This window comes from Leucopleurus acutus (genome assembly GCF_964270905.1).
Source record: "Leucopleurus acutus genome assembly, chromosome: 18".
Lineage (NCBI taxonomy): Eukaryota > Metazoa > Chordata > Mammalia > Artiodactyla > Delphinidae > Leucopleurus > Leucopleurus acutus.
The window spans coordinates 10,025,154-10,044,524 of record NC_139160.1 but is presented as its reverse complement, the minus strand read 5'-3'; the positions used below and the strand labels follow the sequence as shown (position 1 = coordinate 10,044,524).

Sequence of the window (19,371 nt, the reverse complement as noted above, 5' to 3'; positions counted from 1 at the left end):
TCTTCCTTAGATATGCACCTTAACGATCTAGGACCCCCGATATATCTGAAGGACAGAATGCTTCATCCTGTTTTGTTTTGTTTTGTTGCATCCTGAATTCCCCTTAGGGCACACTGTCAGTGGGGCAACTGCAGTGGGTTGTGATTTAACTCTTTGTATAACTGGATGATGAGTGACACTCTTTTCTTTAATGGTTAAAGCAGATGTACAATGTATGTTTGACAGGCCATAAGAAAGTTCAAGCCAAATCATGTTATAAGCCCAGAATGACTTCCCCATACCTCAGTATGTGAAAATTTCTTCCATCAAAGCCTATGGTCAGCAAGAGTTGTAGCTGTCTGCCTTGGGAGACCTTTCAGGAGGCCACCTTCATAAGATCACAAGCTACACGTCTCTGCTCTTTTGAGTTTCCTCCTGGGTCTAGTGGCAGGCAGCTTAAAAGTCGTCCCCACAAGAATCTGCAATGTGTCAGATGAATACATTCAATATATCAACTTTGAATCCATTCCATACCAAAAGCTGAAAATGTATCCCCTATTCTATTTTCTGTCCCGAATTATGTCCACATATGCTGTCCAATACAGCATGACAAAGGTTCTGCAGAGATTAAATGCTATCTTGAAGATACTTCGATAATAAAACGCCTATAAAGAGATGCTTCAACTTTGAACACGATTTCCTTTCTATTATTAAATTTCATGAAATAAATTAAAGTCCAAAGACTAAATTCTTTTACAAGTTGAAATTCAAAAACATTGAAATCCAAGGGAACTAAAGTCTGAAATCAAATTCTTGTGTGTTAAAGTTCAATGTGCAAAGTTCAATTACAAAACAAAAACCATTTGCTGATTTGCTATTCTACCGAGGCTCAACAAGAGGGATTTTTCTGCCTTGGTAGAGTGGGGTCTCTTCAGCAACTACAACAGTTCCTCTCTGGAATGGATTTGGAGTTTCCGAAGCCCCAGAAGTCATAGTAATTCAATACTTAGTCCCTCAGGAGCCTCACTTCTAAAGAATCCTAAGAGTTAACAGGACACAGAGAATTATCACAAGGTTTTTCCAGATCCATCTAGTTTAGAAAGCCATTCTCCTGCCCTTAGATCAATTACAAAATTACATTCCCAGAACCAGGGCTACCAAGAGCCTAAGAGAAATCTGATGATGTCTGGCAAAAAAGGAAAATATTCTTGGATTCAACGTAGTAGGAAGTCTGTCATTCAAGACCAATTGTCTGGATTGCTTACTTAAGCCAAAGGAAAATTCTCCGAACAAGAAGTTATTTTGAGACTACACTTGCATTTAGCACTTTCATTTACATTTCTTTACATTTACATTTTTGTGAGAAAAAAAAATATCTATGCTTCCTGCATCCTCACAGAGTGTCACTTGAGGCATTTCTGCCTCCTTGCACATTTAGATAACTGTAATGGGGTCAGCTCCAATCACAGGAACTCAAGTACCTTTCTTCCCCATCCAGCACCTCTTAATTCCATTTTCCTGTTAAACCTTGGGCCCCTAATGCCATGTAGTGACATAAGTGCACCACCTCTCAGAAAGAGGCTTTTTTGGTCCTGTGCCACAGTGGCTGCCTCACTGCCTCTGGCTCCGGGATTGCTTGGGCAGTGAAACTCACCCCCTAGAGAAGAGTTTCCATTCATTCCCAATTCGTTTTGGCTGAAGATCCACCCTGAACAGATTCCTACACTAGGTGATTTTGATGCTTCTGAAGCTTGTGGCCCTGGGGAAAAGTTTTAAATGTCCCAGCGTCTGAGTAGCTTTTTTGTTCAACTACATCTTTTTTCTGAAGTACTGAAACATACCACTGGTACTGAATTTCCCTCTGTTATTTCCCCACTCCTTTCAAGAAGGCTATTTGAGCTTAACAATTTAATCTACTTCTTAAAGTGGCCACTTTCCTTCTCTAATCCGTGTGGGAGCTAATGCTACTTGTTGAAACTTAGCGCCTCCCTTCCATTTATTTCATCTTTGCTTTCTGGTTATTTTTATAACTTCTCTGGATTCTTCATCATCATCATCATCATAGAGAATAAATCAACAAGTTCTGGATTCGTTGTTCAAATTTTGTCTACCTTACTCTTGATGAAATGAATAACCCCCGCCTAGATATATTCTTCCATCAGACATTTAATCAAAGCCTGGACTTGTTCTCTGATTCTCACATCTAGATTTCATCACATCTTCTCTCAACTTTCTTTTAGGATCCTCATTTTATAAATGTATTGACCAAGGTCAGTAAGTTCCCTCAGGGCAAAGGTAATGCCTGTTTCAAGTGCAATGATGTGTCATATGGAAACTCAGCTGAAAAATGCTTTGAATATTTCACATGAATTTCCTTCCTCAATCCTGCCCCAATTTTTTATAACCACTTGGTACAGCTGTCCCACTCTTTAAGGAAGTGGTTCTCCAACTGCTCTGAGTGGGGACCCATGGCTTTCAGAAGTCATCATCCTCGGTGACTTGGCCTTTCTTGAAGGAATCAGATCTGCTATCTGCTAGATTTGTTTGGATACCAGTCATCATTGCTGATCTAATAACAAAAATGTCTTTCCTTCTTTTAGAGCAGTTGGAATCTGGGTACTGCTTTTTCCCCCTTTTATATTGGTCTAAAACATCATCTTTAAGATGCCCTTTTCTTCTTTACTCTTCCTTAACATAAATGAATAAATTTTTAAAATCTCTTCCTCCAGCTTAATTGGCCTGTGTTCCTTTATTTTTTTAATCTTTCATTGCTTCTGAGTTTGACAGTAAAACTGAAGTACATCTTTCAAACCACTACAGTTTCTTCTTGTTTTCCTAAGCAAATGAATTTATTACTAGAGGCAAACAGTTCCAGGCACTGAGCATTTTTGTTTCCTTCTACCTCTGGGTTTGTAATAATGTCATTTAGTTGAATTTCTATCTTAAGGGGATGGCATTATTTAATAAGGGCTCACATCTCTTATTTGTTCATTAAGTCTAACACAAGAACAAGGGTGAAGCCACAATTTGGGTGTCAGATATCAAGCCAGAGTTATAACTTACGATGTTAACATAGAGCCGATCTGAGATTCTATGATAGGACAGTGAGTCTTGAAAGTCAGAGGAAATGCCACATGGAATCAAGGTTAGTCAGTCCCTCCAGAGTGCCCTCCTTGATCCTGAAAGAGGAATAGAACCTAGTATTTCCAATCTAGATTACCTAGGCTTGGTACTAACCATATAAAGCTAGAACATCTCTAGTGCTCTGTTCACATGCAGAATTCAGCTGCCTTGCAGTTGAAAAGTGGCAAATATTCTTCTGACAACCGATGCGTAAAACAGTTGTAAAACTCTTCTCTGCAATGGAATCTTTGTCTCAACAAGGAAAAGCAAGGCCTGTGCAGTAAACTAAAGCAATCTACCTGAAGCCCCCAACACAGCCAGAGGGTTGTGTCTTATTTTCTCACATAAATTGCATAAGTCATATGTTACAGTCACCTGCTAAGCTCAAAATACCTCATGACAGCTAAAATTTCTTTCTCAGGCGACAGAAATTCAAAGTCAAGTACAAAAGTGTAAAAACACATTTGGTCTAAAATAAGCCTCTATAAACCAGCAAGGTTTCTCCCCCAAACTAAAGTCCAAGACCCACGGTGTGGGCCCCGGATGCACAAAAAGCTTCTGACCAAATTGTCCCCCTCGAATTTTTCGTTTATTTTTCTTTCTCAATGTTGCTGGTGAATAAACAAAACTTGGGAATCTGAGAGCCCCTCCCCAATAAAAAGCACCTTTAATATACACTAGGCTTATAAACAAGTTGAGAAGTACAACAAAACAGAAAACTAGGAGGTCAAAATAATGCAGGCTGCAGGATATGGTTTGTTGGGGGGGCAGGGGCGGGGGTGCAGTGCTAGAGGTGGATAGGCCTCCCTGTAGGTAGGAAGTCTGACTAGTTAAGATTTATAACTTAGAACACACAGGCTCATTCCAAACAGGAAGAAAGCTGAAGCTAAGTCAAGCAGGTTCATTTATTCTTCCCAAAGTTGACAATCAAAAAAGACTCGATCTCTCTTGGAGCTGGATGAATAAAGGATGGAGAGAGACCTACAATGACATTAAGAGATCTCACTTTACAGGAAGGAAACATCAGAAATGGGAATTATTCCCAGCTAACAATGCTTGCAAACAAGGTTAAATTCTTTGCTTACTGGTTTTTATACTGAGAACAACGTTTCTCAATATATTTGTGCAATTCTGATAGGATATTCTCATATTTAGTTTTCAGTACCACATTGTGCTGCAATTTAATAAATCCCATTCGTGGATTACCAATGTTTCACAATATCGATATTAATTCATTTTCATAAAATTTGATATCAGAAAGTCAATTTTAGAATTTAGTCTTCAACTACACAATTTGGGGAATGTTCATAGTTATGTCTGTTATTTAATGTCTGGAAATTGATTTCCCATAAGATTATAGGCCAGATGATTCACTGACAACTAATTTCCCAAAGACTTCAGTAGGAGCATATGTGTAATGGCTTAAGGATGACCTTACACAAAAATATTCACCATTTAGATGCACTGTATTATCAACTAAAGAATCCAATCTTTGCAAAACAGGAGATAGGGGGTGGGGAAAAATTAAGAATAGATTTTCCCTTAGATGACATGAGCAAAGTTGACTTCTTTCAACAATTCAAAAATCATTCTCATCTAACCTTTGTGTAAAGATAGCCTACACCTATATTATTTTATGCACTCAACTTATCCAAGATATACCATTACATTTATACACGTTCTTTACCTTCTTTTAACAATGATTTATTTTCAATGTACAGGTCTTAAGCATTGTTTTTTAAACTTATTACTAATTATTTTAGCATTGTATTTGTAAATTATTTAAACTTTATTTTCCAATAATTTACTTGTTTATATAAAAATACAATTAATTTGTGTATATTAACTTTATATCTTGCGAGCCTGCTAAATTCACTAATTTGTTAAAAGAATTGTTGTTTAGGATTTTTCAGGTAAACAATAATTTCACCTGCTAAAAAAACAATTTTCCTCCATCCTTTTGTTTCCTTATGCCTGTTATGCATTTTTCTTGCCTTATTAAACTGGCTAGTTAATGATATACATGCTAACAGGCTGGGAGAAAACGTACTTACTTTGAAATGCAGCAAAAACATAAGATGACTAAAGAATGGAGTGATGGGTAGATATGTGATAAAGCAAATACAGTTAAATGTTCACTGTAAAATACCAGCATGAATGTTCATTGTCACTTTTTTTTCAGTTTTCTGTATGTTGGAAACTTTAATAAGATGACATTAGGAAAATAAAAACCAAAGCAACAATCCAATTTTGAGAGAGGGACTGAGGACAAAAGAGACAAAGACAAAGGGACATCATAGGTTTTGAGGGACAGGCTACAATTTGTGAAATCCAAGGCTCAGGATTAAAAACAGATGAGCAGCTTCTCTGTCTCATCAAGAGAAAATATGAATGCACACAGAGTAAATCGGATACATACAAATGAACATACAGTAATATAGGATGCACACATATTTGGTTTTGGTAGCTGGCTGGTAAGGATATAAGGTTATCTGCTCTAAATGAAGTTCTGGAAAAGGCATTGTGGAGACTGGATCTGAGAAATGTGAGTTTGCTGGGTAGTACTGAGGGCCTATTTCTTGGTTGGTGGCTATGAATGTAGTTGAGGGCAGTCTGTGCTCAACTGCCTGGATCCAGTTTCTTCACCTGTAAAACAGGATAATAATGGCCAACTTCAAGATCATTAAGAGAATTAAGTGAGAGAATGCCTGTAAAGAATCTAACACAGTGTCCCACATAAAGACCAAGAACTTTTTTCCATGCCTACTTCTAGTGATTATTTTGTACAGCCGCACTTCAGGAAGTTGCTAAAGTTTCTCATGCTGCTATCTACAGAGAAGTAATTTCAGTAGGCGATCAGCTCATCAAAAGAGCTGAAACAGGCACAGAAAGTACCAAGCCACAAAGGTACCATGCAGTGTTTGTAACCAGCATTAGGTTGTAATTTAAATGAGAGTTAAGGTTTGTAGGGACCACTTTCCTTTACTGAGAGGAAAGTAATTTATTATGTCTTTCATACCACAATCAAACTGATAAAGAGCATCTCATGATAACACTCCAAATTTCTATTGGAATTGTAAACAGGAAAGAAACCAAGGGGCAAATAGCTAATAAAATTTAGTTCATCAATTTGAAAAATATGAAATGATTATGTCTTTCTTGAGAACTAGGTAGAAAGAAAATGGCTGCTAAGGGTTGATTCTGTAATTTTTAAGAAACGTGTTTCATGATTTGGAGGGCTGTAATTTGGAAATAACATTTAAATTCCTATTACTCAGTTCTATAACTCAAAGTATAACACAGTACTTAAGGAAAAACCACAGCAAGAGGTTTTTTTTTTTGTGTGTGTGTGACACATATTACACAACTTCAAACCTTAGGAACAAAATTTAATTTATATTATAAAAACATAAAATCAAAGGGGAGTGACATCAGTATCATGGCAGCTTAAGATGTACCTCATCTTTGTCTTCCCACCAACAATAAAATTTGGCATCCACCTATGGAAAGAAATCCCTTTCAGGAAGCTGTGGAATCCAGCACCATAAGCCAAGGGACCCGGGAGGAGTCTCGTCCAGCCATCCATCAGGTAATAGGGAGACAGGCCTCAGTCCCAGATGTGGACCCTGTCATGGCCTATAAACTCGCCCCAGCCTCTTTCAACCACCATCTAGGAGCCCCTGAGAACACCAACTTAGACATTCACTCAAGGACAAGAGAGACTTTGCAAAAGTTCAGGTTTCCAGAGAAGTCCCAGAATTCCATTGGAGGAAAAAAAAATGTTTGGATGTATTAGAGGAGGTAAGAGGGACAGTTTGACTTTACCCACATCACCCCTCCACCGAGGGATGGCACAGCTTAGGGCCAAGAGAGATCTTCCTCACAGTGATTTATCCCACAGAAGAAAGGGAGAGCATGTGAGTGAACACCCCGCTGCTACAGCTGTACACAACATGCCAAAGGGGCTCCTTTCTCTCTTGCTCCATCCAGAGTATAGAATCATGAGTTACGTGACTGTGGGCAAGAATAAGTGGGGAGAGTGGCAGATACAACTACTGAAGGACAGTAAGAGGCACAGATCTTAACTGTGTCGTGAATTCCACCAAGAACCTGCCCAACAGCTGCTGGGAATGCATTACCAGTGGATCACAACTGGCTCACGGGAACCTCAAGCACTCTGTGTGCCTCACCTACAAACTCCCCATCTTGTGGTCAGCTCCCTGCGTGTGCTCCCGATGGCGGCAGCAAGAATAAGCTTTGGAAGATAGTGAGCATGCACATAAGCTGGCCAAATCTGCAGGCCAGGGAAAGATCACAAACTTGACCCTAAGCACCACCTGTGGGAAACAAAAGAGAGGCTGTCAGCACTCACTCAGCCTGGTGCATTGAAGGATCCAGAGAAGACATAAAGCCTAAGAATTCTGCCACATGAGGGAGCAAGAAGCATGGAGGAGGTATACTCCAAAAAGGGTCTAAGATAGCCTCAGAATCTCTAATAAGGCTGATGGGAGGTATCTCTCTCCCAGAAGCAGTTAGTGAAGCCTTGAGGGGTGACTGCTACTTCAGAAGTAAAGAAATAATGCAAAAGTTCAAAGAACATGAAAAATCAAGATAACATGGACACCACCAAAGGATCACAGTAATCTTCTGGTAACCAAACCCAAAGACATGGAGATCTGTGATTTACCCAATAAAGAATTCAAGTTTTAAGGAAGCTTGATGAGGTACAAGAAAACACAGAAAGACAACTGAACCATATCAGGAAAACAATAAATGAACAAAATAAGAAGTTTAGCAAATGCTCATAGCAACACTATTTACAATAGCCAAGACATGGAAACAACCCAAATCCCCATCAACAGATGACTGGCTTAAGAAGATGTGGCATATATATATATGATATATATATATATAAAATATATAAATATGATGGAATATTACTCAGCCATAAAAAAGAATGAAATATTGCCATTTGCAGCAACATGGATAGACCTAGAGAATATCATACTGAGTAAAGTCAGACAAAGATAAATATATGAAGTCACTTGTATGTAGTATCTAAAAAGTAGTACAGACGAATCTATATACAAAACAGACACAGAAAACAAACTTATGGTGACCAAAGGGGGAAGGGAGGGGAGAAGGATAAATTAGGAGTTTGGGACTAACAAATACAAACTACTACACATAAAATAGATAAGGAACAAGGATTTACTGTATAACACAGGGAACTATATTCAATAACTTGTAATAACCTATAATGGAAAATAATCTAAAAAATACATATGTAACTGAATCACTTTGCTGTACACTTAAAACTAACACAATACTGTAAATCAACTATGCTTCAATTAAAAAAAAAAAAGAAGAAAAGTTTAGCAGAGAGACAGAAGTCATAAAAAGGAACCAAATGGAAATTCTGGGGCTGAAGGATACAATGAATGAAATGAAAAATGAAATAGAGAATATCAATGGCAGAATGAATCAAGCAGAAGAAAAAAATCTGTAAGACTGAAGAAAGAACTCAGAAATTATGCAATCAGAGAAGAACGAAGAAAAAAGATGTAAAAGAGTACAGAAAGTTACATAATCTATGACATATAATCTAAAGGACCAGTTTGTAAATTACTGAAGTTCCAGATTTAGAAAAGAGGGAGAAGGGGGCAGATAGCTTATTTAAAGAAATAATTACTAAGAACTTCCCAAGTCCATGGAGAGATTTGGAAATCCAAGTTCGTGAAGCTCATAGGTCACCCAACTAAGAGATTCTCTCCAAGGCACATTATAATAAAACTGTCAAATATCAAAGACAAAGAAAGAATCTTAAAAGCATTAACAGAAAAAAGCTTGCATTTACAAGGCAACCCCCATAATGCTATCAGCAATTTTCTAAGAAGAAACCTTAGAGGTCAAGACAGAGTGGGATAATATATTCAAAACACTGAAGGAAAAAAACTGCCAACCAAAAATATTTTATGTGGCAAAGCTGTCTTTCAGAAATGAAGGTGAGATAGACTATTCCAGACAAAGCTGAGGGAATTCATCACCACTAACCTGATTATAAGAAATGCTGAAAGGAGTTCTTCAAATTGAAATGAAGAAACACTAATTAGTAATATGAAAATGTACTGAACACTGGTAAAAATAAGTACACAGTCAAATTCAGAATACCCTAATACTGTAATACGGTTAAGTGTTAACCACTTAACTTTTGTACAAAGGTTAAAAGGACAAGAGTATAAGAATTACTATAGCTACAATGATTTGTTAATGAATAAACAGTATAAAAACAGGTAAATTGTGACATCAAAAGCATAAGAGGAAGGGGGAGTAAAAGGATAGTTATTGTGTGCAACTGAAGTTGTTAATAAAACAGACTGTTATATCTATGTTTTATGTAAGCCTCATGGTAATCACAAAGCAAAAATCTATAGGAGACTCACAAAAGATAAAGAAAAGGGAATCAAAACATACCCCTAAAGAAAACCATCAATTCACAAAGAAGCAGCAGCAGAAGAAAAAAGCAAGGGACTTACAAAACAGACAAAAAACCATTAATAAGATATCATTAATAAGTCCTTACCTGTCAATAATTACTCTAAATGTAAATGGAGATTCTTCAAATAATTAAAAATAGAATTACCATATGATCCAGTAACACCACTTCTGGGTATTTATCCAAAGTAAATGAAAACAAGATATGAAGCCTGTATCTGTACTTTCATGTTCATTGCAGCATTATTCACAACAGTCAAGATATGGGAACAACCTAAGTGTTCATCTATGGACAAATAAAGATGTGATATACATACATACACAAACACACACACATAATTATTATTCAGCCATGAAAAAGATGAAAACATGCCATCTGTGACAACATGGATGGACCTTGAGGGCATTATGCTAAGTGAAATAATTAACACAGAGAAAGAAACATACCGCATGATATCACCTATATGTGGAATCTAAAAAAGCCGAACTCATAGAAACAGATAATAGAATGGTGGTTAACAGGGGCTGGTCAATGGGGAAATGGGGATACACTGGTCAAAGAGTACAAGCTACCAATTTTAGGATGAATAAGTTCTGGGGATCTAATATACAGCATGTTGATTATAATTAGTAATACTGTATTACATACCAGAAAGTAGTTACGAGAGTAGATCTTAAGTGCTCTCACCACAAAATTGTAATGATGTGATGTGATGGGAGGTATTGCTAATGCTATGGTGGTAATCATTTTGCAATATGTAAGTGTATCTATCAACACATTGTACACTTTAAACTTACACAATGTTATATATCAATTATATCTCAATAAAGCTGGGGGAAAAATGTAAATCATACATTTTTAAAGAACTACATAAGATAGTGATTCACACCCAGGAATCAGGGCCTTCATTTAAAATCCTGACATCAAGACTTTTACTGCCAGTTAAAAAAAAGTAACTGATACTGGACTTGCCCTCCATTGTAAACAACTAGAAAACGAGACAAAACATAAAAGGAATGCTACATCAGACACTGGAGCAGGTAGTGCAATGCTGTGATACGTTAAAGAAAAGAAACCAAGGAAGTAAACTCTAAAATCACCCCTGATTTCTGCCTAGAGGCACTTTCCAGCCTACAGGGTAGGAAGGGCAAACCCAGGCAGACAACTGTGACAACAATGAGTTGAGGAGAAAAGAGCAAAATTCAGAGACTGGGGTGGCTGAACATGCATGCAGAGATCTGAAAAGAGGAGAATTATACAGAAAAAGTGCAACAGAAATCTGCATAAGGGTTGCCTTGCATCCTTGGCTGATGACTAAGCTGCATATACATTGAGTATGACTCCACAAAGCCAGGCAGAGAGAAAAAAAACAAGCAAACAACAACAAAAAAACTACTGGGGAAAGACCTACTAGAAACTAAGCTGAATAATTACCAGAGCTCACACAGGGCTGGAAGACAGTGAGTTCTGGTGACCCAGGATGTAGCTCCTCAATGATCTCTGGGGCATTCGATCAACACTAGGAAGATCAAACCACAGCTGTAAAGCTCAACTAGGGATAAAGACTACTCTAGGTACACCCTAAAAAAGGTTAAAAATAAGCATGAAAAGGATCAAGCTGCTAATCAAATAACTGCCTGTGAAAACAAAGTTCAACACTGTTTAAAGAAAGACGGTTTCACTGGATGATCTTTAAAGCAAGTTAGACTGTGCAAAAGATTAGTGAATTTAAAGGCAACAGAAACTATTCAAACTGAAGGACGGTGAGAAAAAGTCTGGAAAAAAGATAGAAACCCTGTGATTTACGGGCACTATCATGAAGTCAGAGATGTAACTAGAGTCTCAGAGGAGAGGGCAGAAAAATAATGAAGAAAATGGCTAAATTTTCCTAAATTTGATAAAATACAGAAATTCACAAATCCAAGAACTGAAACAAATGTAAAGCCAGTATAAAGCAGTATGAACACAAAGAAAAATCATGCCAAGACACATCTTAAACTGCTGGAATTGGCCATAAAGAGAAGTTGTAAATCTTACAAGGAGCCACAGGAAGTAAAATAAAACAAAAAACGCATAGGAAAAAAATTAGAATGCAGATGTCTCCTCAGAAACAATGCAAACTGAAACACAAAACTGTATTTTTAAGATACAGAAAGAAAAACAACTGTCAAATTACAATTTTATACCCATTAAAAATGCTTTTCAAAAAAGAATGCAAAATAAAGCCATTTTAGGCCAAACCCCCCTCCCCCAAAAAACAAAAACAAAAACCTGGAAGAATTCACCAGAAGATCTTCCCCACAAGAAAAGCTAAACCTGTTTCAGAGTAAAGGAAAATTACATCAGATTGAAATTTGTATATACAAAAAAAGCAATGAAGAAATGAGTCAGTGGAGGGCTACTTCTATTAATTGAAACAGGAGGAGATTGAGTAATTTCCCTCCACAGAAAAGTATAAAAACAGACAAAATTGTCAAAAAATAACCAATCATCACAATGAAAATTGATCAAAATCAGACAACAAATTTGAAAAATATTTATTGTTGAAAAACTAGATTTGGACAAAAATGGTAGCAACTCCATGACTTTCTATACTTGGTATTATTACCTTGTACCTACCACTTATTCAGTAAAAACTGTACCTTTATAAGTTTAAGGCTAGTTGCAGCCAGAGTATTAGACTGAATTAACAGTTGGGAACAAGGAAAACACATAGCTTTGCTAAACCAAGGTTGCAAGCCCAGTTCATGGCTACTAAGAAATCAATCAGATAGTGAACTGAGAGATCCTAGAAGTGAAAGAGTCACACAGTGGCTAAGACAAGCTCTTAATTCACACATACCTGACCGACCGCTTAAGTGGAAAAATGAAAACCAAGGGATACTGAGAACTGGTTGCAACCTTGAATGTTTTCCTCAACTCACACACAGCTCAGCAGACTTAACGTCTCAACTTGAAGATGTCTGAGTTCACACTCCACCCAAATCATTGGGTTGACCACTAAGCTATGCAGATAGAAAGATGAAGCCAGGCTAAAATAAAAACAACTGAGTAGAAACATCAGTGGCAGCACAATGCAAGGAAGATAAATTACAGAGTTTAAGTATAGGTAAGATAGGAAACAAAAAACATACAAAAAAAATCAGAAAACCAAAAGAGAATCCGAAGTTACTAAAATATATTATCTAAAATTAAAGTTTTCAGCCACAAAATTACCACACATTGGTGTAGGGGGAGGGGGAAGAAGTATAATAATACACAAGGGAAAAAGCAGTCAATATAAACTGACTGAGTGGGACCAGATGCTGGGTTCAGGAAAGACTTCAAAGCAACTATTACAAACATGTTCAAAGAATTAAAGGAAAACATGCTAACAAGGAGACAGAAAATAGGAAATCATAATAGAAACATTGAAACTATATAGAAGAAAATGGAAGTTCTAGAGTTAAAATGTACGAACACTAAAGTGAAAAATAAATTAGATGAGATACCAGATATGAAATGGCAGAAGGATTCAGCGAGTTTGAAGATTTATCAATAAAATTATCCAAGCCAAAGAACTCAGAGAAAAAAGACTAAAGAAAAATGAACAGAGAATCAGCCACCTGTGGGCCAATGTCAAGTATTCCGGGATATAAGTAAAAGGAGTCTCAAAGTAGATGAGAAAAAAAGGTCAGAAAAAAAGGTCTGAATAAATAATGGCAAAAAAATTCCCTAAATTGATACTATAATACTAATACTACTCATAATAATCTGATCCAAGAAACTAAACAAAGCCCAAGTAAGATAAACACAAAGAACTACAACTAGTTACATCATAGTCATCTTGCTAAAAGGCAAAGAAAAAAAATACTGAAAACATCAAGAAGAAAGTAATGTATCATGTAAAAGTGAACAATCATATGTTACTGGCTTACTTCTCATCAGAAATAATAGAGATCAGAAGGTAGCAGAATGAAATATTTGAAGCGCTAGGGGAAAAATAATAAAAATTTTAAATGAACCTAGAATTCTGTGAGTGAAGACAAAATAGGTACATTCCAGATAATCAAAACTGAGAGAATGCTAGCAGACCTTAGCTATAAGAAATATGTCTACCATACAAACTCTAATCAAAAGAAAGCTGGAGTGGTAATATTAATATAAGATAAAATAGATTCAGAGTAAGGAATATTACCAGAAATCAGGAGGAGCGTTCATAAAGGGGTCAATTCATCAGGAAGACATAACAATCCTAAAATTTCAAGCACCTAATGAGCTTCTAAATGCATGAAAACCCAAAAGAACTAAATTAGACAAATCCATAAATATAGTTAGCGATTTCAATATTCCTCTTAGTAAATGACAGAAAATTAACAAGGGTAGAGAAGCCTTTAAAATATATCTGAAAATTTTCAATCATTTGGAAATTAAACAACACACTTCCAAGTAATCATTTGGTCAAAGAAAAACATCTCAAGTGAAACTGAAAAATAGTTTGAACTAAATGGAAATGAAAACACAAGATATCAAAATCTGTAAGAGGAAGTTAGATCAGTATTCAGGGTAAAATTTGTAATTTTAAATGATAGAAGAGAATGGTCTAAAATCAATTACCTAAACGTCCATTTTAAGACTCTGGAAAAATAAGAGCAAACTACATCAAAAGAAGAAGGATAGGATTAATAAAGATTGAAAAGGTAATCAATGAAATATAAAACAGACAATATAGAAAATCAATTAAACCAATTTTATAGAGACAACTAGAATGCCCATACAATGCTGGTAGGAATATAAAATGGTACACTTTGAGAATCTGGTGACTTCTTAAAAGTTAAACTGACACCTATCTTAGGTCTAATTATTCCATTCCTATGTATTTACTCAAGAGAAGTGAAAACATATGTCCACAAAATGACTTCCAAAATATTCAGAACAACTTTATTCATACTAAACAAATCCTGGAAACCCAAAGGTCCATAAACAAGTCAATGGGTTGTAAAAGTGTATATAAACATACACTGATCAAAGAACATTAAAGAAATTAATGAAATATGCAACAATATAGACGAATCTCAGTTATAATTCTGAGAGAATGAAGCCTTAACCAAAGACCACACAGTATTTGACTCTAAATTCTTGAACAGGCAAAACTAATCTATAATGACAGGAAGCAGATCAATGGTCACTTGAGTTGGGGAAGGGGTGGGCTGACTGCAAAAGGGATATGGAAGAAATTTTTCAGGGTAATGGAATCTGTATCTTGATTGGGATGATGGTTACACTGAATACCTTTGTCAAAAATCAAACTGCAGACTTAAAATGGATATGTTTTATTTTATGAATTATACTTCATTTCTCTACATCTCAAGTTTCTTATTCATAGCTCAGAGATAATACTTCACAGAGTGGTAAGGTTATAATGAAATAGTACACATACCCAGTGCAATGCCTACCATGTAGTAAGCAGTTCGTTATTCATCAGTTCTCCACCTGAACACCTGCTGTTTCTAAGAAGCTTTCAAGACTCCCATACCATTATTAAGATAGCTGCAGTTAAAAAATTCTTCTTCATAGGGAACTAAAATGCCTCTCTCCAACCTACATCCATTGATCCTAAGTCTACCCTCTCTAGAGCAGTTGTTCTCAAACTGAGGCGTGCATCAGAATCACTTGGAGGGGTGGTACAACACAAAGACTGCTGAGGCTTATCCCGATTGTTTGATTCAGCAGACCTGGAATGAGACCTGAGAGTTTGCATTTCTGAGTTCCCAGGTGATGCTGGTGATGCCAGGGATTCCACTCTGAGAAGCACTGCTTTAGAGAAACATAATTTATAAGACCACTCATACTTCCAAGTGCATCATTTTAAACACTGGAAGAGTTAACATATTTTTTAACTTTCCTTTTTTCCAAATTAAAGCAGTCTTAGCTCTTCCAAACCTCACTTTCCTAGTTCTCTGTTAGAATGTCAATATCCCTCCTAACATGTAGCCCCCAGGACTGAGACTTCCAGTTGGGACCTAACTAGTACCACACCTGCCACCCCACAAAAAAGGCAACAATCATTTATCTTAACCTGAACAGTTTCCCAGGTTTAGGTTTTTCAGTGTGTGTGTAGTTGTGTCTTTGTCAATCAAACACTTCCTGATTGTTTATCACCAACTGCTATAAGAGCAGGTCTTGCTAATATTCTTATACACAGCCTGTCATAAACTTCTGTCAAGCAAAGCCTTTGTTCCATGAACCAAATTCCTGAATTAAAAAATGCTCCAAAGGACAGGACCAATAATACAACAGTATACTTGTTCAAAGAGTAATTTCAACAGTAATATACCTTTGCTTCAGAACTACGTGATGCATATTCTTCAGGAGTCTTCAAGTACTTAATGAAAACATGCTTATCTGAATCACTGAAAATAAAAGCTGGAATTCTACAGTTTCAATAGAAATGGTATGTGCAATTTTCTCCACACCCATGCTATTACATTTCAAAATTAATTCCTATATTTCCTGCAAAAATATAATTCTTGGTTGAGGGAAAAAATGATTAAACGTAATGACTTGCCAAGCAAAAATTTATGTACCTGTGGCCAAAAATGGTCATCTGAAGGATAGAAAACAATCCCTGCTTTCTTATGTGTAAATTTCCTCCAGCAGGTGAGAGAGTATACAGAAATGAGAGGATCAACACTGTATACTTGGAAAACAAATTTTTAAAGTAAATTAAAATCATGTTCCTAGACTCTAAAGTTTCTAGTTGTATCCTTTCAATACACTTCAATAGTATAGGAGCAATTATTTAACCTAGAGAATAATGATTAATAATTGAGAGGAATTATTACAAAAACCACAAATAAGACATAATTAAGTAAAGTTAGTTTATTTTACCTGTAGCTCTTCCAATATAAATTTAATGTAAATGCTGATACTGAGGAATATTACGAAGAATTACTGATAGATGTCAGAATATCATGCCTTCCAATCCATCCTCCATGAACTTCTTATAAAGTGCCATAAATTTGGCCACAAATGCTTCCAAGTGATAAATGGCTTTGCTACCCAGCTGTAGACGATGTTCATAGTAAGCTGCCATCTGGGCCACTTCCCCTTTCAGTTGTCCATCACAATTATGTAAAAGCTCTGAGAGAAGGCCCTAAAGAAAGATAACTAGTAATTAAAAAAGTAATCATTTTTAAAAAATATTAGCTGAAAATGCTTTATTTCTCTCATTCAAAAAGGAAGTAAAACTTAAGTTAAATATGTTCTTTTTTTATTTCTGATGGACCAGCAGACTTCATCCAAAAGTACATACCATTCTATAATGTAAAAATGTGATAGTTACCTTTCATATTCCAACTCTAAATATTTAAATGTACAAGGGTGCAAAGATGTAAGTACAAAGATGCTTACTGCAGCATTATTAATTATAATAATCTGTAGACAACCTAAAGCTCCACTAACAGGGGTCATATCCAAAAACTGTGGTATAGTCATATAATGAAATCCCACCCATCCACTAAAAAGAATAAGGTAAATCTGTACTGCCATGAAACAGCAACCATACTACACTGCTGAATTTTAAAAAAGAAGGGGAAAAAAAAACAAACAGCGCAGGACACTGAAGTTTTGTGAAACACACACATATATGGGCTTATTTCTATGTGACTAGAAAAGAGGTCTTATGGAAACAGAGTGTGGAGCTTCACTTTTTTCTTTGTATATTTGGTATCATTTGAATTTTTTCATGTAAGGATTACCAGGTAATTTTAATAAATACAAACAAACAAAAAAACAGTGTGTTCCCTAAAATCTAACAGTCAGCCTATCTATCCAGCTGGGGAGTTGATTAGGTTTAGATCAGCCCTAAAACGGTGTCTTACAATATCCCTCTGCCTCCTTCTTTAACCTCATTACTCAAGTGCACCGGGCCTTGCTGTCTGCAATACTTGTTCCCCAGCTACTTATATGGTTCCCTTCTTTTAATCTTTCAAGTTTTAGTTTAAACATACCTTTCTCACAGAAGCCATCACTGACCTTCCATAACCTGCCCTCCATTGTTACTATTTCACCTTGTTACTTCCTTTGTGGCACCTGGAACATTCTGAAATCCTCTTGCTTCGTTTCCCATTTCACCCCACAAAAATGCAACTTCTCTGAAGGCAGGCCCACCCGTCCCCTTCAACACACCCCTAAAGGTGCCTGAAGCACCAGAAGCTCAATAAATATCTGTTGAACTAATGAGCTGGACAGAAAGAAGTGACAATGTATCTTAGTGCAGCAAAAGCCCTGAGATCACACAAAGTCCAAGTTTTACGGTTATAAACAGTTCAAAATTTGAAATCAGGATACCTTCATTATTATTTCAGGAGGAATACAATGAGTCAGAAGCTCATAGAGTCTCCCACGAACTTCAAGGAGCCTATACAAAACAAAACAATATTCTGTGATAAAAATCGGAGGTAATTTTTCCTCTGTACTGTCTTAGTTTACGAATTAAACATCCCAATACAGACATTTTCTTAAATGGCTTATCATACTTAAGATACACCTATGGAAGCTTATCCTAATTTCAGTTCATTTTTCTAAAATGATATAATAATTGCTCACTAAATATTAGCTGCTATTCAAATTAGAAAATTATGAATTTTCTAAGATAAGTCAAACAAGAATCAAGACTAAGGGGTCAAAAATCAGAAGGAGCCATTTGGTACTGTGTGAACCAATATTCAGAATGACACTAGCCATCCCAGTATTTCTGCACAGCTCCAAGGTTTTCTGAAATTAAGAGAAATTTCTTTTTATACAGCGTAATGGCATCAACTCCCAAAACTGTTAGTCTAAATAGGCAACAGCAGCACTCGAACAAGTTCATTTATGAGCTGTCAAAACCTGTTTGGAAACTGGAGGAAAGGGCCGCAGCAGCTAGAATAATTAAGTAAAGTAATAATCAACTGAAGTCTTAAAAATACATCTAATAATAGTCAAATAGTCAAATACTGCAACATCTGTACCTAAATCTCTTAAGAGCAGGAAAGTTCAACTACTACCGCCAATTTTTCTTCATTAAAATCAGAACAAAAACAAGAAAGTCATCTTTAGCGTGGAAATATTTTATGGAAGTAAAAGGCTCCCAAGACACGCTTTGTTTGAATTTTATTTCTTTAAAGCCTGAAATTTCTTCACTGATTGACAATATTTTACAGAACGGAATGCACATTTTTTCCTAAAGTCAAGGTTTCTTTTCTGAAGAACCTACCTAAAACGTTTGCACTTTTCGAAAACTATTAATTTCTTCAACTAAAATAAATGAATTAATAGGAATTCAATGCAAATACCACATACCCATTATCTATGACTATTCACCTCCTCTAATCTATATGGTAGCCCAAGAGTACACATTATCATTTCCTTTGAAGAATTTCTTATAAAAATAAGAATTCATCAGATATACCATACAAGAAGAGAAACATGGTATAATCCTCTCATGATTATTTTCACGTAAACCAGGGAAGCTTACATTTCAGTGGTTGCATTGTTCATTCAGTCTAGTCTGTTTCCTAAAAGAATCAACCCTCTCTAAAGTCCAAAGATGGTTTCTCAGTTCTGACAGGCAAAAAATAGTAGCAAACTGTGTCTCAGTGAGCCTAAGGGACCTTCACTATACGTTCCAAAGGTAGTGAGTGGGCCTTAAGACTGTCACTCTTGATTTGGAGAAGAGCAGACTGCCCTTCTCAATCAAAGCTGTCATGATAAATCAAACAAGCAGTGGCTGAAGTACTCTCAGCATGGTC

At 36.2% G+C, this 19,371-nt stretch overlaps 1 protein-coding gene across 2 annotated transcripts in view; it reads right to left on the bottom strand.

Annotated features, from left to right (window-relative positions):
- Positions 1 to 411: 411 nt before the first annotated feature.
- RFC3 (replication factor C subunit 3) overlaps positions 412 to 19,371 on the bottom strand; it is a 30,817-nt gene continuing 11,857 nt past the window's right edge. Inside the window, exons 8-10 of one of the 2 annotated variants that reach the window (XR_014326897.1) lie at positions 17,930 to 17,999; positions 16,469 to 16,733; positions 412 to 458 (exon numbers count right to left, since the gene is read on the bottom strand). Coding sequence is in view for 1 of the 2 variants with exons in the window: in XM_082859383.1 (XP_082715509.1) it covers positions 16,542 to 16,733; positions 17,930 to 17,999 (262 nt within the window). In the remaining variant the exon portion in view is untranslated. Of the gene's footprint in view, positions 459 to 16,454; positions 16,734 to 17,929; positions 18,000 to 19,371 lie in introns of those variants that run through there. The other variant, XM_082859383.1, reaches the window with a different exon arrangement.